The 24532-nt window shown below is 58.7% G+C and overlaps 2 protein-coding genes across 3 annotated transcripts in view; one reads left to right on the plus strand and one right to left on the minus strand.

The window, feature by feature from the left end:
- ATG2A (autophagy related 2A) overlaps positions 1–9870 on the plus strand; it is a 38162-nt gene extending 28292 nt beyond the window's left edge. For both annotated transcript variants that reach the window (XM_050958838.1, XM_050958839.1), the window contains 14 exons: positions 830–950; positions 1375–1598; positions 1879–2108; positions 2197–2332; positions 2596–2790; positions 3213–3314; positions 4996–5080; positions 5456–5642; positions 6140–6212; positions 7294–7376; positions 7683–7804; positions 8234–8388; positions 8886–9038; positions 9256–9870. In XM_050958838.1, coding sequence (XP_050814795.1) covers positions 830–950; positions 1375–1598; positions 1879–2108; positions 2197–2332; positions 2596–2790; positions 3213–3314; positions 4996–5080; positions 5456–5642; positions 6140–6212; positions 7294–7376; positions 7683–7804; positions 8234–8388; positions 8886–9038; positions 9256–9492 — 2103 coding nt within the window. In that variant the 3' untranslated portion in view covers positions 9493–9870. The remainder of the gene's footprint in view (positions 1–829; positions 951–1374; positions 1599–1878; positions 2109–2196; positions 2333–2595; positions 2791–3212; positions 3315–4995; positions 5081–5455; positions 5643–6139; positions 6213–7293; positions 7377–7682; positions 7805–8233; positions 8389–8885; positions 9039–9255) is intronic.
- Positions 9871–13469: 3599 nt separating this feature from the next.
- LOC127053715 (inositol-trisphosphate 3-kinase B-like) lies at positions 13470–24523 on the minus strand. Its single transcript, XM_050958883.1, has 8 exons — positions 24426–24523; positions 20611–21383; positions 17239–17323; positions 16752–16965; positions 16271–16475; positions 15832–15933; positions 15408–15479; positions 13470–15030 (listed from the first exon to the last, which is right to left on the minus strand). Exons 2-8 carry the CDS (start codon positions 21055–21057, stop codon positions 14791–14793), a joined length of 1365 nt encoding a protein of 454 aa, XP_050814840.1. The 5' UTR covers positions 21058–21383; positions 24426–24523; the 3' UTR covers positions 13470–14790.
- Between the last annotated feature and the right edge of the window lie 9 nt (positions 24524–24532).

Raw genomic sequence — 24532 nt, forward strand, 5'->3', positions numbered from 1 at the left:
CTCTGTGTTTTGTCTCTGAGCTGCACTCTAGCTCAACCATCAGATCTGGGCTGGATGCGGGGATCTCATGGGGAAGTTCTCTGGCTTGCAGTTTGTGGGAACTTGAATAGGATGATCTGATGATTGGGCCTTACAGCTGTGAAGGAAAGGCATATGCTGGAGGGACGGGGGGAGTTCAGTAGGTGGTGCTCTGCCCTAGCAATCATGCGGCGCTAGGGGGCACTGTTTTGCAGGACAGGAGGACCCAGGCAGTGTGTGTGCTAATTTTTTTACGTCGAGGTGGGGAGTGATTTTTATGTCCACCAGTATGGAGGTGACGTGTGACACATCACCTCCATATTGATGCACATAACAAAATTCATATGATGGGGGTGGGGCCGAGGAGTTTGGCGTGTGGGAGGGGGCTCAGGGCTGGGGCAGAGGATTGGAGTGCAGGGGGGTGCAGGCTCTGGGGTGGGGCCAGGGATGAGGGGTTTGGAGTGCAGGCTGCCCCAGGGCTGCAGTGAGGAAACAGGACTCTCACCAGCTCTCTCCCCATCTACGGCAGCTCCAGCTGGCCTGGGCTGAGGGAGGGGCTTCTCTCTCCCCAGCTGAGGCAGGTCCGTGCTGGGGCCTGTGGGGCTTAATAGGAGGCTGCGCAGCTTGGAGGGACCTTAGCTCAGTAGAGGGTGTCTCCTCTGGTCGTCAGCACTGACCTGAGTGCCCCCACACAGTGCTAGTGTGTGCTGTGCCCCAGGGAGCAGGGTGGGGCTGCTCTCCCCTGGCAGTGCTGATCCATGGGTACCCATCACTCAGTACATAACACCCCCTGGTTCTCGTTGGCCCCCAGCTGTCAGAGAGCCCGGCCTCGCTGCCCTCCTGCCTGCCCGCCGAGACAGCCACCATTAACCAGCGGGACCTGACTGACGCCCTCATCGACACCGACCGCAGCCTGAGGGACCTAGAGTCTGGTAGGGGGTGCCAGTGAGAGCCTGGGGAGCTGAGGGGATCACACTGTCCCCTTGTTTGCCTCTTCAACCCCTTGGGGGCTGCTGGGCACGGTGGGGGGCAGAGGAGAATGGTTGGGGGCTGGGTGGCATGTGGCTGCATCACTCCTGCTGCAGGGCTAGAGAAATTAGTGTCACCCTTAGCTCCCAAATGGTCAGCTGGTTGAATGGGCTATTCCAGGGATGGAGGGCCCCATTGGCCTGATCCGGGGCTTGGGAGGGGAATGTGGGGTGGGAGGGGCCGTTGACTCGATCCAAGGGCAGAGCGGGGGGGATATCGGGCAGGAGGGGGGCCCGTTGGCCCAATCCAGGGGAGGGGGGATGTCGGGTGGGGTGGCAGGAGTATCTCATTGGGGCTGATCTCACCTATGTCCTTCTCCCCTCCCAGGAGATGCCGGGCAGTTGCACCAAACCTCCCCCGTTTCAGTGTATCTCTTCCCAGGGGAGAACAGTGCTGGGGGCAACTCCTGCCTCCCACCCTCTGCAGCCCTGCCCCCAGCCCCCATGGAAGTGGGGCTAGATTTCTGCTCCTCAGAGTGCAGCGAGGAGGAGAGCGAGGCCACCGACAATGACGACTTCTGCATCCTGGACGCGCCTGGCATGGGCATCCCAGTAAGAGGAGGCAGAGCCTGTGGGGGCTGTGGGGCACATGGGGATGGGGGACTGTGGGGAAGGCCGGGGGGGCTGTAACTGATATGGGGTGGGGCTTTGGGGTCCATGGGGAGGTGGGAGGGACAGGGAAAGGTTGAGGGTGGGGCCGGGCAGGGCCGGGTCCAACTGCCTGAATTGTTTTAGGAAGGATGAGGTAGTGGGATATTTGGGGGCAGGGCTTGGAACCTGAGTCCACTGATCTGCTCTGAGGCCTGCCTCTGTGTGTGTCTCACCCCCCTAGCCCAAGGATGGAGAGCCAGTGGTGACAAAGCTGCTGGAAGGGCCAGTGCCCATCAAGGACGGCTACTTCTCACGCCCGCTGGGCAGCACAGACCTGCTGAAGGCCCCGGCACACTTCCCATTGCCTGAGAGCCGAGTCATGCTGCGTGAGATCTCAGTGGTCTGGCACCTTTATGGAGGGCGGGATTTTGGGGTTGGGCGCACGCCCTCAGGACGCGCCCACTCACCCAGGTGAGACCTCTCTGCCTGGCAGGCATGGCCTGCCCTGGGGCTGGGCTAGGCTGAGCAGCTCTGATCCTGTCTCTCCCCTGCCCTGCAGGATGAGACCCGGCCCGTCGAGCGCCCGCAGCTCCCCTTCCCGCTCCTCCATGGCCAACCGGCCCCAGAACACCTGGCGCACGCAGGGTGGGACTGGGCGCCTACATGACCTGCTCATGGAGATACAGCTCACCAAGGTGTGTGTGTGTGTGAGAGTGGGTAGGGCTTACATCCGTCCCACAGAGGCTTTTCTGGGAAACTCCCTGCCACAGGATAGCGGCTGGGTAGGCTCATTGGTCTGACCTCCTTGTCATAGACATGATGTTCAACTCTCCCGACACTGTAGAGCCGTGTTCTGCTCCCAGCCCTTCTGCAGGGGAGGTGGCGGGGGGTGTCTGGCTTGTCAGGGACCCCCCCACACACACTATTATCAAGCCTTAGCCTCTTCCCCTCCCTCCAGGTGAGCTTCCAGCATGAGACCTACCCCAGTGGGGCAGAGAAGCCGTCCGCGGAGCTGGAGGAGCAGCCAGTGTCGCGGCAGGTGTTCATCGTGCAGGAGCTGGAGATCCGTGACCGGCTAGCCTCCTCTCAGATCAACAAGTTTCTCTACCTGTACACCAGCGAGAAGATGCCACGCCGGGCCCACTCCAACATGGTACTGCCAAGGGGCTGACAGAGGGATGGGTAAGGGGCTGGGGTGGGATGGAGCAGATACTAGAGAGTTAATATGAGGTGAGTGCTGTGGCTTAAGGAGAGGCTGTGGGGTAGGATCCTGGCCTGGGTTAGGGGTGAGTTCTGAGGGCTGATGATGTGGGGCAGCCACTGCAGCTGGGGGATGGGGAAGGTATTTGGGGTGGGCACTGGGGTTGGGAGAGGGGGCAGTGGACTCTGGGGAGAAGGGATGGGATCTGGGCAGGGGGAGGGCTCTGGGGGAAGTGTTTTGGTGTGGGGTGAGTGCTGGGGCTGGGTGTGAGATCTGAACTGGGGGAGGGTTGGGATGCTTGCTCCATCCCTGCTGAGGGAGGGCAGTGGACCGTACACCCCCCCCCTGTGTGTGACGGCCACTTCCCCTCACAGCTCACCATCAAGGCCCTGCATGTCTGCCCTGAGGCTGGGCTGGGCGGCCCCGAGTGCTGCCTGCGTGTCTCCCTCTTGCCGCTGCGCCTCAACATCGACCAGGTATGGGGGGGCTGCAGATAGCTCCATGGGCCCTGCCTAGAGACTCCCTGCCCTGGCCCCACACCCTGGGGGAGCCCTGATCCAGATATATTTTTTCCACCCCCCAGGTCCCTAATGACCTGGCTCTGAATTCAGACCAGCACCCCCTCGAGGGGAAAGGCCATGTATGTCAGTTCCCTGCTGTGGGGCTGGATCAGAGCTGGTGCTCCCTAGAGCAGAAAGGCCTGTGTCTACATATATGAATGGAATCGACTTTCTCTCCTAGAGATCCAGCTTCCTGGGCTTCAGCATTGTCCCTTCCTCATTCAATGATTCCCCCTCCTCCCACCCCTCCTTTACCAATGATGGGCTCTGACTCTGCCTGGTGCCCCTTTTGGCCTGAGCGATTTTTCCAGCATCTGGTGTCTTGCCAAGAGTTATTGTTTCCAAGAGGAGGAGAAATTGATTCGAGGGGGGGCAAGTTCTCTGGTGCAGTCCTGTCTGTTTACAAAGAACATCTCCACAGTTGGGGGTGAAAGTAATATTAAATTCTTACCAGTATGGGGGCCAGCTCCAGCCCCCGGAATGGGCAGGGCCTTGGGCAGAAGGGGCAACTGGGGAATCAGGGGCTCCAGCAGCAATTTAAAAGGGTCTGGGGCTCCAGCTGCAGTGGTGGCTGGAAGCATAGGCGCCAACTTTCCCCAGCGCCGGTGGGTGCTTGCCTCCCACTCCACCCTTTCTCCGCCCCTGCCTTGCCCCCATTACAACCCCTTCCCCAAAGTCCCTGCCCTAACTCCGGCCCCTCCCTGCCCTATTGGACCCCTTCCCCAAATCCCTGCCCTGGCCCCACCTCTTCCCGAGCGTCGTATTCCCCCTCCTTCCCAGCTGCACAAAACAGCTCTTTCGCAAGCACTGGGAAGGAGGGGGTGGAAAAGCGGGCAGGTGGTGCACTCGGGGGAGGAGGCGGAGCGGAGGAGGAGGTGAGCTGGGCGGGGAGCTGCCGATGGGTACTGAGCACCCACCAATTTTTTCCCTGTGGGTGCTCCAGGGCTGGAGCACCCATGGAGTAGGCACCTATGGCTGGGAGTCCCGGGCCTTTTTAAATCGCTGGCCCCGGGGCAGCTGCCCCTTTTGCCTCCCCCATCAGCGGCCGGCAGGGCTGCTGACAGGGAAGGGGCAGCGACGTTAAAACACTGTCGCAGCAGCACTTCAACATGGGCTGCATACGGGATGGTACCGGCTTCTTACTGGTACGCCCACTTTCACCCCTGTCCACAGTCCTGTGTCCCTGATCACACCAGGAATGAACAGCTGGTTCCTTGCTCACAGTTTCCAAGTCTGTCTCTCCAGCTAGCCCGGTGTCTAAGGAGCTCTGTCCCCCTGCTGACTTCCAGGGGCACACTCACCTCCACTTATCTTGCTGTCTCTTGGCCCTCTGCCTTGCACCCGCACCCAGCTTACCAAGCAATCCCCCAGCCCCTGCATTTGCAGGCGGTCTGGAAACCCCACAGCCCACATGGCTCAGGCTTGCGGCCTCAGGCGGTGGCTTCTATTGTTTCCAGCTCTTTCCCTCATAAAGGGGCTTAACTTCTCCTTCCATTTAGCCTGAAAGAAGGGTAATTAGCACAGCCAGGTCTGTGACTGAGGGATTCCCACCTTCCAGTATAACACTGCCTGTTGCTGCCTCTCCCCCCTCCACCAGGATGCCTTGTTTTTCCTGAAGGACTTCTTCACCAGCCTGGCTGTCAGCATTAACCCTGTGTTGCCCTTGGAGGCTGGGACAGAAGGTAAGTTGCAGAGTAACCCAGAGGTGCTGGCTGGCTGGGGAGAGGTAAACCTTCCTCCTCTGAGGATCTTCTGGATCTTTGTAGCCACAGCATAAACCTTCCTCATGCTGAGGAAACTGAGGCAGGGGGACAGACTCTCTTAGGCCACATGAGCGTCTGATCACACCAAGTGTTACAGTGACTGTAACCTGGGCTCCTGACTGCTTTTCATGGGTTGTGTCTGCTATACTACCACCTGTCACCACAAGATGGGGGTGCTGCTAAGGCCTGAGCTGCCAAGAGCATGTACAGCCCCGGGGGGGGGGGGGGGCAGGGTGTGGGTGTGTGTAGCCCCTGCTCCTTGACCACCCTTTTTCTCTCCCCTCCCCCTAATAGCCCGCCCAGATCCAGGGGTCCGAGCCAGTTCAGCCACCGAGTCCGAATCGCTGGGGAAGGAGCAGGAGGGGAGCCGGGGGCCAGGGTTGGTGGGGGTAGAAATGACAGCTTCTGTGGAGACCACGCTGAGTGAAAACAGCTCCTCCTCCAATGCCTCGTCCTCCACGGACCAACCCATCTACTTCAGGTATGAGATGCTGCTGCCTCTGGGGTGGGGCGCAGGAAGTGCGAAGGGGAATCTTATTTTGAATTGAAGCAGTGGGTAGGGGAACATGAGGGGTGAAGGAGGCAGAACAGAAATGATGGAAGCTAGGACAACCGCCTGGATCACAGGGTTCCCCACAGCCTGATCCATAGAGGAGGTACCGGGGGAACCATCAATGACCATGCAGCAGCAAGACCTTAGTTACACGTTTTGTCTGGCAGAGTGCTTCATACTGATCTCTGCTCCCTGCAGCACAGCGCCCCCTAGCACCGCGCTGGGGTCAGCACTCACTGCAGGGGGAGAGTGCCCCCTGCTGAGTCCCCACCCCACTGTCTGCAGCTCCAAGATTTTGGTGGTCTCCATCCAGGCTCGGGCCCTGCTTAGTATAAGATCTGTGCCCATGCGGTGGCCCAGCTATAAGTCCTGCCCCCTCATCTGCCAGTCTCTCTACCTCTCTGTCCTGATTGGTTGATCCCCAGGGAGTTCCGGTTCACGTCAGAAGTGCCCATCTGGCTGGACTATCATGGGAAGCACATGACCATGGACCAGGTGGTAAGTGGGGCGGGGTGGGGAGATGCCAGTGAACCTCTGGGTGGGGCAGAGGTGGCGGGTAATTCCAGACCCCTGTGCCCTCCACAACTAGCCAAAGCCTCTTGCCTCCTGCTGGAAGGACTGGTGGTGGAGAGGGATAGTGTTGAATGAGTTCCGTGGCTTGAGGGCAGGATCTGGTCCTGGGTAGGAGTGGGCATGGGGGTAGGGGTTGGTAGTGGGGTGGCATCTGGCACTGGGGGAGGGGTGGATCTGGCCCATGGTGGGTTGTGTGTGTGTGTATGGGGGCGGGGACGACACTGGTACTGGTAGGGGTTGAAGTGGGGCAGGCTCTAGAATTGTGCAGTCGGGATGCTGCTCCTTCTCTGCTGGGTCTAGGGGTGCAGTGCTGAGCAGCCTCTCCAGGGGTGCAGAATCCACCCCTTTGGCTTATTGTCAGGTGGGCCTTAATGTAGCCCCAGGAGCTGGCACTAGCGGGGACAGTGGGACCATCCATGATGCCTTTGACCCTTAGGTCACTGGTTTGAATCCTACTGGGGTCAGGGTGGAGTTAACTGGTGTGGAACAAGTTAAAGTGGTGTCAGCTGAAATCAGACTGGCCTAGGGAGACCCCATCAAAACTGACCTGGTTGCCTGGGCTGTAGGGACAGAGCTAACCTCTCTTGTAATCTGGGGGTATCTGGAGGGTGAGGGTGGAGACATGCCTGCGTTTGGGGGGGAGGTGGTGGTTCATAGGAGGTGTAGTCCCCATTCTACAACTAGGGAAACTGAGGCAAGGAGGGCTGAGTGTGGGAACCAGGTTTAGAACAGAGGAGTATCTGGCTGGCAGCACTGCTCTTCAGGGGAGGAGGTTGTGGGGGTGTGTGCATGGCACTATGGGGTAGGACAGTGCCAGGAGGTGGGAGCAGGGGAATGCAGGGTACACATGATATCAGGGGAGTTGCGTTGGGGGGGCTGTGCATATATGGGGGAGCTAGATGGAGGTGTGGGGAATGGGTGTGGGATAGGGAGTGTTGTGGAGGGGGGGATGCAGGGGTGGGCTGTGCATCAGCAGCGCTTTAACCCTTTCTCTCCCCCTCCTCAGGGCACCTTTGCCGGGATCCTCATCGGCTTGGCCCAGCTCAACTGCTCTGAGCTCAAGCTCAAGCGTCTCTGCTGCAGACATGGGTGAACTGTGGGGCCTGGGATGTGCCCAGTCCTGCCAGGCTTGGGGGTGGGGGGGGGGGGAGGGAGTCAATGCAGGCAGGGGGTGTGGTCTGTGCCCGTGCAGGGCTCAGACTATGGGATGGAGCTGTCTGTTTCTGCCCCACTCTCTTACCGTGACTGACACCGCTGATCGCTGGAGCCCTGCTAGATGCTGGGAAGGGGGTGGGGTGTAGTCTGTAGGGTGGCTCCAGGGCTTAGTCCTCTCTAAGAAGCCATGGTGGGATGCCTCATTCTTTCCCACAATACCCTCTGCCTGTTCCCCACCAGGCTCCTGGGTGTGGACAAGGTGATCAGCTACGCCCTCACTGAGTGGCTGACGGACATCCGCAAGAACCAGCTGCCAGGCATCCTGGGTGGTGTGGGGCCCATGCATTCCGTTGTCCAGCTCTGTGAGTTCTCGGCAGAGCCCCCCCTTTCCTCTCCTTTCACAGGGACCCCCCCCCCCCAGCTTTGTGCCAAGCCCCTGTGCAGGGAGAACCACCTTGCTGTAGATCAGGGGTGGAAGGCATGGGGCAGGAGGAAGGGAGATGGGGGACGGGGGAGCTGGGGTGAGCGTGGAGAGGTGGGTGGTAAGGGGGACGGGGGAGCTGGGGTGAGTGTGCAGTGGATGATGGGCATGGGGTCCCAGTGTGGTGGGGGTGATGGAGGCGGGAGGGACGCGATGGTGTCTGGAGTGGGAGGGTTGATAGGGTGCTGTGCCCTGGAGGGGGCTGTTCACCTGTGATCTCTGCCCTGGGGTTCCTCCACTTCTGGCTAAGCAGCCTCCTTTTTTCTTTTCTCCCCCTCCCCCCCCCCCCCCCCCCCCCCCCCCCCCGCAGTCCATGGTCTGCGTGACCTGTTCTGGCTGCCCATTGAGCAGTACCGCAAGGACGGGCGCATCATCCGGGGGCTGCAACGTGGGGCTGCCTCCTTCGGGACCTCCACAGCCTCAGCCGCCCTGGAACTCAGTAACCGCCTGGTGCAGGCCATACAGGTGAGAACCCTCCCTCCCATCCATCCACAGCCTGGGACAGGCCACTCCCCACCCCAGGGCTTTGGGGCAGGGCTGCAGCATGGCCCTATCCAGAGAGTGTGGAAGGTGTGGGGGTGGGAAAAGGAGTAGGGGTCTGCAATAGCATCGGAAAGGGCTTTTCAAGTACTAAGCCCCCATCCCCTTGTCATGAGGGAAACTGAGACGGGAAAGCACTTGCCCAAAGTTAGTGATAAAGCTGGGAACAGAACCCAGGAGTCCTGGTTCCCAGTCCCCCACTCTGCTCCAACCAGCTAGCCCCTACTCCCCTTCCAGGATGCTTTCTTCTTGCCCTGAGTCAGTTCTGGCTCATAGGCCAGATCAGTGGGGACTATGAGTGTTTCTGGGGAGAAGGGGTCTGTGTGTATAGAGTGTGGTGGAGGAATCTGGGATGTGGGGAGGGTCTCAATGGGGGGTGGTGTTGGGGTCTCTTTATCTCTTAATGTAACCCCCCTCCCCAGGCCACAGCTGAGACAGTCTATGACATCCTGTCTCCAACCGCCCCTGTGACACGGACCCTGCTGCATAAGAAGCACGCCCGGAAACTGCGCCGGGGCCAGCAGCCAGCTGACCTCCGTGAGGGCGTGGCCAAGGCCTATGATACCTTCCGAGAGGTATGGTCCCTCCCTCCCCTAAGGCCTGTCTCCTTCCATGTAGTGGGCCAAAGCTACTCCTGCTGCTGGAGAGTCCCTCCTAACCCTGCTGGGTGATGGGCCCTGAAGCATTAGGGTTGGGAGTCTTACCATTGGGATTCCAGTTAGAGCCGGTGTCAGGTACTTCCACAGGCTAACCCTGACCCCCCACTAACCGCTCCCCTTTGCTCCCTTGCAGGGCGTGATTGACACAGCCCAGACCATCTGCGACGTGGCTGCCCGGGGCCATGAGCAGAAGGGCATCACAGGGGCGGTGGGCGGAGTCCTGCGCCAGATCCCTCCCACCGTGGTTAAGCCCCTTATCATGGCCTCGCAGGCCACCTCGAACCTGCTGGGGGGAATGCGCAACCAGATCAAGCCAGATGCCCGCAAGGAGGAGTCTCTCAAGTGGCGGCTGGAGGAGAGCCAGGACTGACGGGGTACAGACTGTGCTACAGAGCCCAGCCCAGCCCCCCAGACGCTGCGACGGCTGGCCATCCCCTCCTCCTCTGGGGGGGGTTCCAAATCCCCTCCCCTTCTAGGAGCCGCTAGCCCCTCCAAGCAGGCCATGCCAAGGACACAGTGCGGCAGGGACTGCAATTCAAACCAAGGAGCTGTAGTGCGAAGGGGGCATGTTGTCAACTTGAGACAGGTGTGGGGGGGGAACCCTAATTTAACCCCCTCCCTCGTGGTTGCTTGGAACTTGCTTTTATACTGATCAGCCCCTTGAGTCCTCCCCTGCATGATCCCTGCAGCCCCCTTCTCCCAAAACCAAATGTGGAGACTGAGTATTAAAGGAAGTGAGTGGTTTTCACTTGGTCCCTTAGCCTGGCTTTTCCAGCCCCATGTCCCTCCCCAAGGGCCAGGCATCAGATCACAGGGAATAATGCCCTTAGTCCCCCTCTTGCCTCTGTCCCCAGCCACTGGCATGGGGGGGGATTGTGGGGTAACAAATCTTTGGCTGAAACCATCTGCCTCACCTGGCCTCGTGTGTGGGAGGGTGGCCCTGTCCAGGGGTGAGGGGCCCAGATGCCTGTACTGTTGCTGGCAGTACCCACCTGAGCTAATGTTCTCCCCTTCCCCCAACTTTGGTAATGCCCTACTTGCTCCTATCCATGCCATCCCAGTTGTCGCTTTGCTGTGTTATGGAGCTGGCTGTGCAGCTGCTGGCACGTGGTACTAGCTGGTGCCACTAAGCTGCTTTGAAAGAGTCACCCCCTTTGCCTTGTGCTGATACTGAATAGCCTGAGCTGCTTTAGTCTGTCACTGCAAGGCAGGTGTTCTGGGTCTCAGACTGTCCTGGCACCCCTTCTTTGCCTCCCTCCTCCCATTTGTATCCCTCCCTGGAGCACTGCAAAACTCCCTACAGATCTGCCAGCCAGTGGAAACTGGTGCACCCAGTGCCTGGCTTATTTTATCCCTAAGGGGGTGCAAGCAGGAAACAAATCTGGCACCCCAAGCCTCCTAGAAGAGGCTTGTACCAATTGAGTTAAAGGAGCTTCTCTGTCAGCTGGTAGTGGTAATAGGCTGTTATCCCCTAACAGTCACATTTGCACCTTGCCCAGGCTAACCTGCTCCAGCTCTGCCTCCTGGGTCCTATCTTGCCTTTGCCTCTGGCATTGGGGAGCTCTGCATTGAGGGGCAGGGCCCATGCTTTGGGGCAGAGTCAGCTTCCTGGGGAAGCCAGGGGCAAATGGAAGGGGGGTGCCCCATAGTTCTGTCAGTGTATGAAGGTGACTGAGGGATAATGGGGGACCCTGCACCTTCCCTTTCCCAGCTGAACAGTCCAACACTAGAACCCTCTTCCCCCTGTCTGTGTAATACTGAGCTTCAGCCGCCAGGGGGAGGAGCAGCAGTGTTCTGTGCTGTAGGCCTTGGCTGGATACCCCCCCTCTCAGTAGGTGGCAGGCTGGTCCAGTGGAGGTGGCTGCTGCCCTGGGTTGGTGCTGGGGGGGTTGGACATGGTGGGAGTAGGTAAAGGGGCCATGCACCCTCTAGCATCTTTTCTGGCTTGACTGCTGTCAGCAGCAAAAATCTTGTAAGTCGAAGCCCCAGTTCAGCACATGGGCATGGAGAAACCAACCCCCCACTTTAGAAATCCGGGTCTGCCCTGTGTGGGTGCTTCAGGTCCCATTCCTGCTTTCTACAGTGGGGGTAAGAAACTGCAGCTGTGTCACAGCCTGTAACCTGCCCTTGGTTAAGTGTGATTCCCCTCTCCTGGTTTCTGGGTTTGAGTGTAACACACACATTCCCATTCCATGGGTGTGGATGTACAGGGCCAGCTGTAGGCCAATTCCCCCGATTCCCATGAATCGGGCCTGTGCCTAAGAGGGCCCCACAAGGTAAAGCCCCGGAAGACAACTGCTGCTGACGAAGGACTCTCTGCCGAAGTGCCACCGGAAACAGCAACAACCATTTGAGCTGCCGCCGAATGGCTGCCACTATCTGCGGCAGCAACTCAATCGCTGCCGCTGTCTTCTGCCACATTTCGGCGGCAGCTCTTTCGAATTGGGCCCCACCCGTCCTAAAGCCAGACCTGGATGTATTGAGTGTCTTGTTCAATTAATCAAGGGTCAGCCCTGGGTCATGGTCAGTTTAGGAAAGAGACTGTGAAGGGGTAACTGCATCGTGGTCGATAACATACATGGGGCTGGGAGGTGGGCACCTGGGGTGAACCCCTGCTCTGGCATAGGAGCTTGGGAAGTGCCTGTCACTCGCTGTGCCTATAGTGCCCACCAGCACTGCTGGAGGGCTGAGGATAAATCCTGGAAAGCCGATGAGGGACCCAGATGCTCCAGGGAGTGCGGGAAGGGTGGATAGGGTCTCTGGTTGGTGTTAGCCAGGAGCTCAGACAAGATGCCCACTAGGGTCCTTTCTGGTCCCAGAAATCCGTGTGCTCCTTTCTCTGTGGTCTTTGTCTCAGTGGAAGCGACTTCCCTTTCCAGGCAGGGTCCTCTAAGCCAGGAGGCAGCCCGAGGAAAAGGGCCCCTGGGCTGGGAAAAGCAGGCTTGAGCCTGAAGGGAGCAAGAAGTGTTTAGCAGTGGGAGCTTCGATGGTTTAGGTAGATACGGTGGGGGGGGGGGGGCACGGCAGGTGGAGCATGGCCACACAATGCCCGGGGAGAGCTGTGTCTCCCTGGCCTGTGCCAGCCGTGCAGGGGCAGGTTGATGGCCGCAGGTGCCTGTTTGCACAGCTCTGGAATGAGCTGGTTTCCCTGGTTTTTTTCTCTCCCCAACCTGTAACCTTGGCATCAACAGTCTCCATGGCAACACAGCCTGTGATTGCCACCCTCCCCCATGCAGCTCTAACAGTGGCAGGGGGCCGGCTCTGGGGCATTGTCTTCAACAGGGGCAGGCATGAGACCCACCAGCCGCAGGGCAGAGGGGGGAGAGGACAGCACTTGGTTAAGGAAGCAGAGGTGGGGCTAGAAGCCAGGAATCCTGGCTCTGCTGCTCTAACCACTCGACCCCTGCCCCTGGCAGGCAGAGATGCAGGAGTCCTGGCTCCCCAGCACCTGCAGGGAGGGAGCCCTTGGCTGCTTTCCCCCACTGCCCCACCATCCCCTTCCCAGCTGCCCTGGGGCAGTTGCTGGCACGGGCCTGGGCCTGGGTTTGTTTGTGCCTTGTTATCCATGGTGACGGGGTGGGGAACCCTCTGGAATGTTAGCCAGCCCTGACCACAACATGCCTGCGGGGAACCCCACATGCACACACACAGCAGCACTTCAGGGGAATCCTCACACACTGTGCCACAAAGGGGCCCAACCCCGATCCTCCCACACTGACCCTCCTGCTGTACTGTGCTAGGGTCCTCCCAGCACCCACCCCCTGCATGTGATGGGCTAGTGCATGTAGACAGGTGCACCCCTTCAATGTCTGTAGGTGTGAGAGAGACATGGAGCTGTGTGTCCTGGGGTGTTGGGGGTGATAGACACTTGCAAGAGGAGTGGCGCTGGGTGGCTGAGGGAGAGCACATGGGGCTGAGATAAGATTGAGATATGTGGCTGTGGTGGGGAGCTGGGTGGCTGACAAGGGAGAGCAAGTGGAGTTGAGTCTGTTGAAGTGCAATTTGTGGTGGTGGTGGTGGGGTGTGTGTGTGTGCGCGCGCGTGTGCACGCACAAGCATCCCTGTGCAAACAAGGATAGGGAAAATGATTGTGTATCCCCCTACTCTGTGCCCACAGCTGTTGCCAACATTAGAACCCAGAAGTCCTGACTCCCAAATCCCTTGGGTGCTAACCCCTGGACCCTACCACTTCTCCTTGCACAAGCATGCACACACACCCCTTCCCCAGAACAATTAGGCTCAGATTTACCACCTGTTCATTAAATGTGCTCCCACCATTCCACCTCAGCCAGGGGCCTCAAGTGCCTCTACACGGGGAGGGGAAAGCAGGGGCTGAAAGGCTGCTGCTGGGTTAAAATACACTAAGGTTTTATTAAGGGGATGATGCAGTGAGCTGGGCTTGAGGGTTGTAACCTCCACGGATGGGGCCACCTCCCCCCGTGCCACCATCTCCTCCCTGGTCATTATGATCCTGCATCACAGCACCTCAGGTGTGGGGAAGTGTCAGTCCTGTTCCCAAGGGCTCCTGGCACTTTCTGTGGGGGGGCCAACTCTAGCCCCTGGGGTCAGGTGATCGGTACCTGCTTGGCTGGACTGACACCTCATTAATTTCCCTCCATGGGGGGTGACGCCTCCTGTTGTGGCTGAAGAAGCAACATGGGGAAAACTAGCGTCCCTCCCTCTATTCTAGAATCACAGAACCTGCTGGGGCTTAAATTTAAACCCTGCCCTAATTTCTGATCCCCTGAAACTGGAGCAGCACTGGATCCTCCAAGCTAACTGGCTGAGGCTTTAATTGTTCCAGTTTTTCTTGGTCAAATTCCACCTCCACCCCACCCCTTTTTGTTTGTCCACCTCCCCTCTCCCCCTCCCAGCATGAGGAGCAGCCACCTGTGGTGGGGCATGCAGGCTGTTTGTACAGGGACCCCTTGCCTGGTGCTGAGAGGTAGCCACCTCTGGGATGGGGCATGGGAGCTGTTTATCTGCACACTGCATAACATGTTTTTTGTATCCAATTCAAGCTTCAGCAGAGGAGGCTAGTAAAGGCTGCGCAGGGCGGCGTAGCCTCAGGGCTGCCTGGGGCAGCGGGGCGCTGTCATCTTGATTTCACAGCGGAGAATCTCCTTCCCATTTCAGGTGCCCAAGGGGATTTTAGACTCCCTCCCCCTCCCCCAATTTGGGTAACCAGATTCACGGCCAACACTGCCTGGTGCTTGTTGGCAATTGCTACTAAAGGCGATCCCAGGCTGTGGCTATTGGTAGAAGCAGGGCCAATCTGGGCCCTGACCCCACCGCCCGTCCCCTCCTGGTGCTGACTGTTAGGAGTTAGTAGCATGAGTCCGGGCTGTGGAACTCTTGGCCCTTCTGCCTGAGAGCCGGGTCCCAGATTTCAGAGGCTGGGTTAATGGATACACTGCACCCTGAGGTGGTGTTTCCTGGGGTGTCCTATGGAGGAAAGACCCACTGAGCCCTGCCCCACCGGGAAGGCTCCATCAATGCCAGCGAAGATGCACCGGGGTCCTGGGGAACCCCACACAGCTCCCCCACAACGGCCCTAGAGAGGAGGCGGGTGAGTCACATTCAGATGAGGTCTCACGGGGCCCCACAACGTAAGGCTCAGGGTGAGAGCAGTTCTGGGGCTTCCACAGAGGAGGTGGCTGCCTGGTCCTCAGGGTGCGCTGGGGACTGGCATCTCCTCTGGCCCCAGCCTACGCTGCGCAGCCTGCAGGGTTTGGGTGAGGTGGTGCAGGCCGATCAGGTAGCCGTCCTCGTGGCTGCCGCGGGTCCATGGCACATCATGGCGCAGGGCCAGCTGGGGTGGTGCCAGCAGTGTCTTGCCGAAGTCGATCATCCACACATTGGCCCGGCCCTGGCGGTCATGGACGAAGAGCAGGGAGCTCCCAATGACCTGTGGAGAGAGATCAGGGGCATTTATAGCTAGGGGGCACCAGCTTTGCTACAGCCCCAGGGAGGTGAGGAATGGGAAACAGGGCATTTCCCCTCCTAGGGAGCATCAGCTTCAATCCAGCCCCAGGGCCAGGGCGCTGGCTGACGTGGTGGATCCCCTTCCCCTCTTGGAGGTGCAGGCTCATAGCTTGGGGGGGAGTTGTCACCTTATTAGGGGGGTGGGTTTGGCCTCACACCCCTCTGCTCTACGGAGGGGCTGCTTTTCCCTCCTTCCTCTCTTTGCCGAACCTGTCCTTCGCCCTGCACCTGCTGCTGTGGACCCTCAGACTGTGCTGGGGGAGGGGGAAGTCCTGGATGCCTGGGTTCCCCTAGACTCACCTCGTGGGTGCGGAAGAAGGCTGATTCGAGTAGTGCGCTCCGCATGCTCTCCAGGCGGCTCTGATAGGCTCTCTGTAAGGTAAAGGTGCGGGGAAGCAGTCAGAGGGTACCCAAGAGTAGGGGGGTGTCTGCTTTGTGGGGCAGAGGGGCATGGAGCAGGGCAGACAACCAAGCTGCCTCTCCCCACCTGAGGGCAAGTCCAGTATAGCATGACCACACTGCCCCATGGCCCTGTGCTTTAGCCCCAGCCCTCTGTGAGCTAGCCCCACAACTCAGCTGAAGTTCCCCGACTGCTCTCCAAATACCACCAACCAGCCTTGTATCACCCACTGCCCCTCCCTGGCCTCCCCGCTCCCGCAGTGCCATGCAGTGGGTAGCAGGGGCCCAGGCAGTGACCCCATGGGACCTGGTGCCCCTCCCTTACCAAGATGCTCCCCTGTCTCTTGGTGAAAATCAGGAAGGTGTCCATGATCTGCTCCTGGGTCCGGGTCTGTTTGAAATCCTTCTGCACAGCTCCCCCCTCTATCTGTGAGACACACGGCAGGGTTCAGGCAGACAGGCAGCCCCGGGGAGACTTCCCCGTACAGCAGCCATCCAGTGAGAATATGCAACTGCCTTGGGAGTTGATACAGGGCCCCCTCGCCTGGTGTGGAGATGCAGCCACCTCTAGGGTGGGGCACAGGGGCTGGTTATGCAGGGCCCCCTCGCCTGGTGCTGAGATGCAGCGACCTCTGAGGTGGGGCACAGGGGCTATTGATGCATGGATCTCTTGCCAAGTGCTGAGATGCAGCTTCCTCTGGGGTGGGGCTGTTTATACAGGGAGCTGCAGCCTGGAGCAGAGCCCCTATTTCCCTTTCACTCACTGTCACGCCCTCAATGCGGAAGCCCAGCGAGGCGGTGGAGCTGATGTGCTCGCGCCATTGCATGTAGCGGGGCTTGGTGACCGCCCTCTGGCTGTGCTCCTCAGCTGTAGCAGCGCTTGGATCCACCTTCACCATCTTCTGGTACATATCCTTGCGGGGGGTTGGCTTCAGCAGAGCCTTGGTCAGCTCTTCCTCCAGGTACGTCCTATGGGCAAAGGCAGAGGGGTGGGGAATGGGACGTGGGGGCCTTTTGCTTCTAGGGGGTTCCAGCTTCAATTTGGTCCCACGGCAGGGGGGCAGGAAAGGGACATGGGGCCTTTTGCCTCTAGGGGGAACCGCTTCCGATGTGGCTCCAGAGTGGAATTCCAGCTGGCTCAGGTGGGGAATGGCACAGAGGCCCATTTTCCTCTAGGGGGCATCGGTTCCACTCTCCAGTGGCAAGGGGTTCCACAGGCATATGTCCCCCATCCACTGCACTGACCTCACCCCCATCTTGCAGTCCATGATGCTGGGTGCGTCAAGGCCACGCAGCAGATCGTCCATCTGGATGTAGTGCTCGCCGTCCTTCACCACCACACCGTGGTAGGCAGGCACGTAGGGCCGCAGTGCATCACCCATCAGCGCCTCCAGGCAAGTGTTCTCCACGGTGCTGAACTTCTTCAGGATCTGGCCCCTCTCACTAGGCTTGAAGTTACCTAAGGATAGGGGTGGGGGTAATGAGGGTCAGGCAGGAACCTTGGCATCCTGGGGCTAGTTGGGAACAAAGGGGAGTGGGGCAATACCTGGGCAGGGAATTCCCCTGGCCAATGATGCTGCCACACTGAGAGACAGTGGCAAGGAATTCCTCAGACCACCACTGTCCCCAGGCACCTGGACATCCAAGCCACCATAAAAAGGGCTGAGAACCCAGCAATTCTCATTCTGCAGTAGGGACCTGGCCTGGAATGCCCCCCGAAACCCCTTCTCACCTTCATGCCCTGCCAGCTGCACCCAGGAGCTATGACGCCGCAGGGACCAGTGCACCATGGTGAAAAATGTCTTCCATGACTTGGTCTAAAGGGAAAGAAGGCAACTGTCAGCATGGCAAGCGATTGTCCCCCGGTCTATTTCCCTCCCCTCTGAAAGCGAGACTCTCATCCTAGCCTCCTAGCACACAAGCAGCCCCTGAGCCACACGCCAGAGGTAGCTACATCTCAGCACTGGGTGAAAGATTTCTATTTAAACAGCCCCTGTGCCCCATCCCAGAGATGGCTACAGCTCAGCACCAGGGGAAGGATCACTGTAAGAGCTAATCTACAGCAGCAGTGCTTTAATGTGGCTTGTGTGGTCGCGGCACAGCGCTGGGAGACAGCTCTCCCAGTGCTCTTAAAAATCCACCTCCACAAGGGGAATAGGTCCCACCACTGGTGCACTGTCTACACTAGTGCTTTACAGTGCTGAAACTCGCTGTGCTCAGGGGGGTGTTTTTTCACACCCCTGTGCAAGAAAGTTGCACGCTGTAAAATTGCCAGTGTAGATCAGCCCTAAGTCCCTGCACCCCACCTCAGAGGTGGCTGCATCTCGGCAGAAGGCAAGGGAGCTCTGTATAAACAGCCCTTGCGCGCCATACGAGAGGCGTCTGCATATCCAGCTTGCGGTGTCCCCAGCTCATTGTTGTGTGAGCTGCCTGGCGCTGAGTCACGACGGTGCTGGGGCTCAACCGTCCTTCCTGCCACCGGAGCTGGCTGCAGCCGCCTTACTAAAATGCGCCTGGGGGTCAGGGAGGGGCTAGTGCTTGCATGAGGGATGGTGCATGCTTCGGGGAGCAGGTGTGCTCCTATCTCCCACAGAGGGCTGGGCAGTCTCCCGTAGTGCTAGGGGGGCTAGGGTGAAGGGCTGGTTGGGTTTCAAAGGGCAAGGTGCAGCTCTGCCAAGGAGGTGGAGGGGCTGTTTCCTGGATGTGTGTGTGTTCACAAACATGCTTGAGCTACTCCAATCTCAGCTCAGCAACCTTGGTGGGCCTAGGCCCACAGGAAGGGAGCTCCCAGCTGCCTCGCACACATGCACCCAACTACACACGCTGCAGGCAGAGTGGGTCTGGTGTGTTCACGCATTGCACAGCCTGGTGTGATGCACTGCTACACACACACAAACTGCAGGAAGGCTGATCTGGGCATCATGCCCTGTTGCTCACACTGGCATGCTGTACACACACTACAGAGCCCTGGAGCCAAGGCCCCCTGCAGTGATGCAAACATGCATGCTGGATGCAAACGAACCCTTAGAAAACCCCTGAGCTAGGTATAGAGCAATGCTGCATAAGAATACATGCTTTGCAGAGACACAAAGCCAGGGCCAATGCATTGATACACACACACACACTTTGCAGAAGCACGGAACCAGGCGCAATGCATTGCTGCTCTCTCTCACACACACTTTGCAAGTGCCATGCACTGATCCCAGCCTTGAAGCTTGGCTGCAGTGCCCTGCAGGGAGACCTTGCACTAGGCACACTTATACAATCCTGTGGGTGCCCTGTGCCCTCCAGGCAGGGCGCTGGCCCTGCTCCAAGTAGCACCCGCTCCCAACCAGTTTGCAGGCTGCAGAGGAAACTCAAGGCCTGGCACCCACCCAAAAGAGCTCACTTTTTCCACAACAGTAGGTTCCAGTCAGCCCCTGGTTCTGTCAGGAGTCATATTAACCCTTCAGGGGGTGGGGGAAGCTGGGAAGGTGTCGGGGGGGCGGGGATAGATTCTGGAAGCAGAGGAGGCAGGTGTCCTGGGCAGCACAGGACAGGTGGGGAGCAGGGAAGGTTCCTGGGAGCAGGGGAGGTGGGAGGCATGAGACTTGGGGAGCACAGGGAATCCCAGCAGGGGGGGCGGGGGGAGAGAGACGGGGGACTTTCCAATCCTGTCCTCCCCCAGCAGGTCACTGGGGAATTCATCTGTCCAAATCTGAGTGTCCAGAGTGGGTGGGGCTGAGCCGGGTGCTGGTGGGGGAGGGGTGTAGGGAGGGGATGTGGATCCCCCTCTACACCCACCCCCCACTTCCTTCCCTGACATGCCAAGAGAAATGTTGGAGCCAGGATGCGCCCTCATATCCCTCCCTACCCCTGCCTAGAGACCCCTGCTCTTCCTCATTCCCCACGCCCCCAGGCCAGGGCAATGTGGGGTTGTGGTAGCAGATGCAAGGGGAGTATTGACTTTCCAGGTGCCTGCTCAGCCTGAGAAGGGAGTAGAGGGTTGGAGAGGGAGGTTCCCTGCCCCTCCCCCCAGCAGGCAGCTGGCACCAGCGATGCACAAAGACATGGACTGGCATGAGTCCAGGGGGAGGGGCAGGGAACAAAGCCCTCGGCCCCGGGGTGCTGGCTACAGGGAACCCCGGAGGCCTTTAAGGCAGCCAGCACTTCCCTCCCCCCCCCCCATTAATCACTGCTTGGCCTCCGCCTCCATGGCACCAGGAGGCACGACCCAGGCACTGATCCAGCTACCAGGGGGATGCCCTATTTCCAGCTGCTGAGCCAGCCAGCCCTCCCCCCAACAGTTTCCTGCTCTTTTGACTCATGGGAGGGGGGGCCATTTTCTCAGCCAGGGCTGAGGAAACCACATACAGGGAGGGGAAGTGATGTCAGAGCCCAGAGGGGAATCCTCCTGCAGATATTGAGAGACTGAGCAGGGAGAGACAGGCAACCTCCACATAACACAATGAAGGCCTGCCCCATGCCCCTCTCCTGCAACACAACACAACCCCTCTGTACAGCATGCACAACACAACCCCAACACAATACAACCCCTCTGTGCAGTGCAATCACAACACCACACAACCCCTACCCAACACAGCCTCTGTGCAATAACTCCTCTGTGCAGCATGCACAACACAGCACAACATCTCTGCAGTAACCTGCACAAGCCTATCCCCAGGGGAATGGCTGTGTGTGTACGTGTGTGTAGGGGAGTGTCACTGCACGGGCAGGGTGAAGCTGATGCACCCAGGGACCTCCTCCCGCCCACGCCTGCAGCAGGGCCAACCTAATGGCCGTGGGCAGGAAGGCGTGGGAGGCAGCAGAGATGCGGGGGGAACGGAAAGGGGCTGCTCTTCCCACCCGCCTCTCCAGCTCCAGCCAGGCCTGAGGTGCTGGGGGGAAGGGAGTCTGAGAGTCACCTAAGGGTGCTCCAAAAGCTGGTACCCCTCAATCCTGACCTGCAGCCCCCTGCTATCCCAGCCCTGGGCTCCCCCACCAGCTCTGCCAGTGCCCCTCAATCCCAATCTGTAGCCCCGTACTATACCAGCCCAGTTCCCTGGTCAGACCATCACACACCAAAGGCAGCACTTAGCTCCACCCCCTGGGCCCTGTGTCTCACCTTCCTCAGCATCTTCCTCCGCCCAGGCTTCCCTTTCTCCTCTTCCTCACTGAAGACCTCATCGGACTCCTGTGAGGACTCGAAGGAGGAGCAGGTGGAGGAGCTGGAGACAGAGCGGCCGTGGCCACCACTAAGCCCACTCATGGCAAGATGCTGGAGCTTGGGGGCTTCTGGGGGACCTTCATTCCCCTCGGTCCCAGGAGGAGATGGGGCCTGGACTCCCTTTGGAGAGCCATCCTCAGGAGATGCCTTTGCCCCATCCAGGGCCAGCCCCTCTCCCCCCACATTGATGGGGAACCCTGGGCCCTGGACCAGCTTCCCTCTCCAGTCGGGATCCCCCAGGGCACCCTCCTTTGTCACACAGGGAGCAGGGCAGCCCTGCCCTCCCTGAGCCAGAGCCTGGGAGATGCCTTTTGGACAGGCCTTGAGGCTATTAAGCTCCTCCATGGCTGACCCCGTTCCTAGATTGTCTCCCCAGGGCACTCCAATTTAGGGTTCAGCTCAGACTGACTACAGGTGGCATCTCCTTGCCCTGGGGAGCCTGACAGTCAGTGGGTTGGGGCGCTGCATTGCTGGAAAAGGGTGGGGTCTGCCCTGCAGGGAAAATAGCACAGAGAGGGAAGGGTTAATCTGATATGCTGAAGGGGGGATGCTTGGTGGCAGCCCTTAGGAGCACCTTCCCCCTACACTTCCCCAGCCAGCCCAGCTCCAGGCCTGTGATCTCTGCCTGGCATGAACCCCAGGGCCCGGAGAAAAGTGATTTCACAACGAGCCTGAAAGAGGAAGAGAGAGAACAGAAAAGAGCTGTGAGAGAATTTTCCTAAATAGCTCTGCACCCCCCGAGCCCCAGCCCATCTTGGGTAGGGTGAACAGACGTCCTGATATTATCAGAACCATCCCAATATTAGGGGTTTTTTGTCTATTACCACCCCCCTTTGCCCTCCACAGGGCCCTATTACTCCCATCCCGATTTTTCACATTTGCTATCTGGTCACCCTAATCTTGGGGATGCCAAGATCCCCCTTCTCCAGGAGATGCAGCTATACAGACCGAAAGCTATGTTTCCCCATTTGGCCAGGAGAGAAACTGAGGCACAGAGCAGAGTGAGGGGGTCTGTCTCCATGATCCAGAACTCAGGAGTCCTGCTCCTAGCCTCCTCTCCACTTTAACCCACTAGACTCCACTCTCCCCCCAGAGCTGGGGAAAGAACCCAGGAATCCTGACTCCTAACTGCAGGTGGTCGCTTTTGATTCCCTATGATCTAGTGTGATTGCTTGTGATCCACTACAATTGTGATCCGGAAACTAGTGCATCTAATATGATTTGTCACGATTAATTGTGATCTATGTCAGTCAACGTTCAGCCAGTGTGTGATTTACTCCAGGATCCAGCCTGGTCTCTCAGGCTGTACTGTGATCTGGTCAGCTATATAGGGATTGATTGTCATCTACTCTTTTGTTCTGTTAGGACCTGTGGGAAAAAATTTTGATTGGCTGAGAGCCACTGAGACTTCCTGTGATCCATTCAGATCTGCTGTCAAGCACTACGATGCGGTGTGGACTTTGTGAACTGCTGAGAGCCAATGAGATTGTGATCTACTTAATAAGCTGTGAGTTCACTGACACTTGTTGAGATGTGTTGTTATGTATTGTGATTTGCTGGTATCTATTGAGAATTACTGTCATATACTGTGATCTGCTGAAATGTTCCCACAGCTCAGCTGAGACGGGTTGTGTTCTGCTCTGGGGTTTACTGAGATCTGCGGGATCTGTTTTTATCTGCTGTAATCTCATTGTGGTCTTCTATGATCTAGTGAGATCCAATGAGAGGTGCTGCAATCTTATCTTCAGGGCGTCAGCCAGTTACCTGCTGGGGTCAGGAAGGAATTTTCCCCCCCAAATTCACAACCATACAGAGGGATTCAGGGCAGAGGCAGAGGGGATCACCTTCCTCTGGAGCATCAGAGATCAGACACAGATGGAGAGGGGACACTATACAGGGTGGACAGTTGATCTGAGATGGTCCAGAGATTCCTTTGTCTTAGCTGCTTGGCTGGCAGGTCTTGCTCCCATGCTCAGGGTGTAACTGATGGCCAGATTTGGGGTTGGGAAGGAATTTCCCCAGAGGTCAGACTGGCAGGGGTGTCTTTGGGGTGTCTGCTGGGATCATCCGGCTATATCTCACCTCACCAATTCTCTGCCACCACAGGGGCCTTAGACACCGATGACACCTGGCTCTGTCCTATTCTCTGCCTGGGGCTCAACAGTTTGGTCTTGTGAGGACTGAAATGCTTCTGTCTAACTAAGTAATTGAGCTTGACAGAGAGGTACCTGGGAGAAGTTTAATGGCCTTTGATACACAGTAGGGCAGACTGGATGATCTAGTGATATCTTACGCCCTTATGGGAACTATTATGATCTGATCTTCTGATGTGACCCATTTTGATCTGCTGGATCTATGGAGACCTGCTCATATGTGTTGGGATCTGCTGTGATCTATGGAGCTCTACCAATATGGGTTGTGATATAACAAGATCTGCTGTGGCACACTGGGATCTACTGGGACATTCTACCTGGGGAAAGGCCTTGGATCCTTCGCTCTTTGTTAATTGAAAACTAAATCCGCACAGATCCCTGGGGAATGGACCACAGGGACCAACACTGTCCTGGGTCCAAGAAGGAGGACAGATAGCTGGGTCTCCATGCTGGAGACAGCAGTGGCTCCAGGCTCCAGTGCTCCAAGCATGTGCCTGGGGCGGCAAGCCATGGGGGGTGCCCTGCCTGTCCCTGCAAGGGCGGCAGTCAGGCAGCCTTTGGCGGCGTGCCTGCGGGAGGTCCACCAGTCCTGTGGATTCAGCGGCAATTTGGTGGCAGGTATGCCGAAGCCACGGGACTGGCGGACCTCCAGCAGAGAAGCCGCCGAAGGCAGCCTGACTCCTGTGCTTGGGGTGGCAAAAAAGCTAGAGCCGCCCCTGGCTGGAAAGTGGGGGAAGTCAGGGAAAAGTGGGTTAAACACCACCACCACGCCCTGCCTCTCAACAGGGTTTTCCAGCCTGGCTCCAGGCCCAGCACTCTCCCTGGCAAAGAACCCCCGCCTGGGGCTTTTCAGAAGGGGGCTGGGAATGAGATGAACAAACTGAATCCCAGGCCAAGGTTGTGGGCACAGGGGGAGGGGAGCCTGCTGGCCTGTAGCCATAGGGCAACAGCTGGGAGGCAGGGAGGGGGAGAAGGAGGCTGGGATCGCTCACTATGAGCCATGAGGCTGTGCGCCTCCTGCTCTACCCACTAGACTCCTTTGTGGGGCAGAGAAGGGCATATTATTAGGGGACGATGTGCGTGTGCCTGCAGAAAGGGGGTTGGGGGGAGTTCTCCCTGCCCCAGAGATGCACAAAGGGGTGAGGAGAGGGGGTGTCCTGCTGCCCTTCCATGGGCAGCTGCAGCTATCAGTGGGTTCATTGGCCCAAGGGGGCGCTATGGCTTTGGGGGGAAAGGAGGAGGAGGATCGGATGTGGGGACTAGAACCCAGGAGTCCTGGCTCCCAGCCTAACCGATTAGACCCCACACCCCTCCCGTTCCCGGGGTGGGGGTCCTTTCCGCCATGTGGACCAGGAAATGCTGCAGTGACCCCTACCCCCAGGGAATTCCCGCGGGTCGAGGGCGGGCGTGGATTTGGGGGCTGCGTCCATGAACCATCCCGGCCCCGAGGAGTGGGGGGGGGGCGTCCTGCTGCAAAGCAGACGGGACATCTCCTTTCCTCCGATTTCAGCTGCCCCTACCCCGAGGACCCTCCCACCCACGCTGCGCGATGTCCCCTACCTTCCGAGCCGGGGTCCGGGCTAGTGTGGCACAGGCATCCCCGCGCAGCGAGCCTGGCCGCGGCAGGGAGAGGGTGGGGATGGCGGGGGAGGGAGAATGGCTGACAA

This window comes from Gopherus flavomarginatus, chromosome 6, assembly GCF_025201925.1.
Source record: "Gopherus flavomarginatus isolate rGopFla2 chromosome 6, rGopFla2.mat.asm, whole genome shotgun sequence".
In the NCBI taxonomy this organism is placed as follows: Eukaryota; Metazoa; Chordata; order Testudines; family Testudinidae; genus Gopherus; species Gopherus flavomarginatus.

Excerpts from the sequence above, each read along its gene's own strand:
- LOC127053715 (XM_050958883.1), bottom strand. The coding sequence starts at position 21,057 with ATGGAGGAGCTTAATAGCCTCAAGGCCTGTCCAAAAGGCATCTCCCAG. Across the intron at positions 15,480-15,831 it reads AGAGACAGGGGAGCATCTTG|AGAGCCTATCAGAGCCGCCT; the intron begins GTAAGGGAGGGG and ends TTTACCTTACAG. Across the intron at positions 15,031-15,407 it reads CCTTCTTCCGCACCCACGAG|GTCATTGGGAGCTCCCTGCT; the intron begins GTGAGTCTAGGG and ends CTCTCTCCACAG.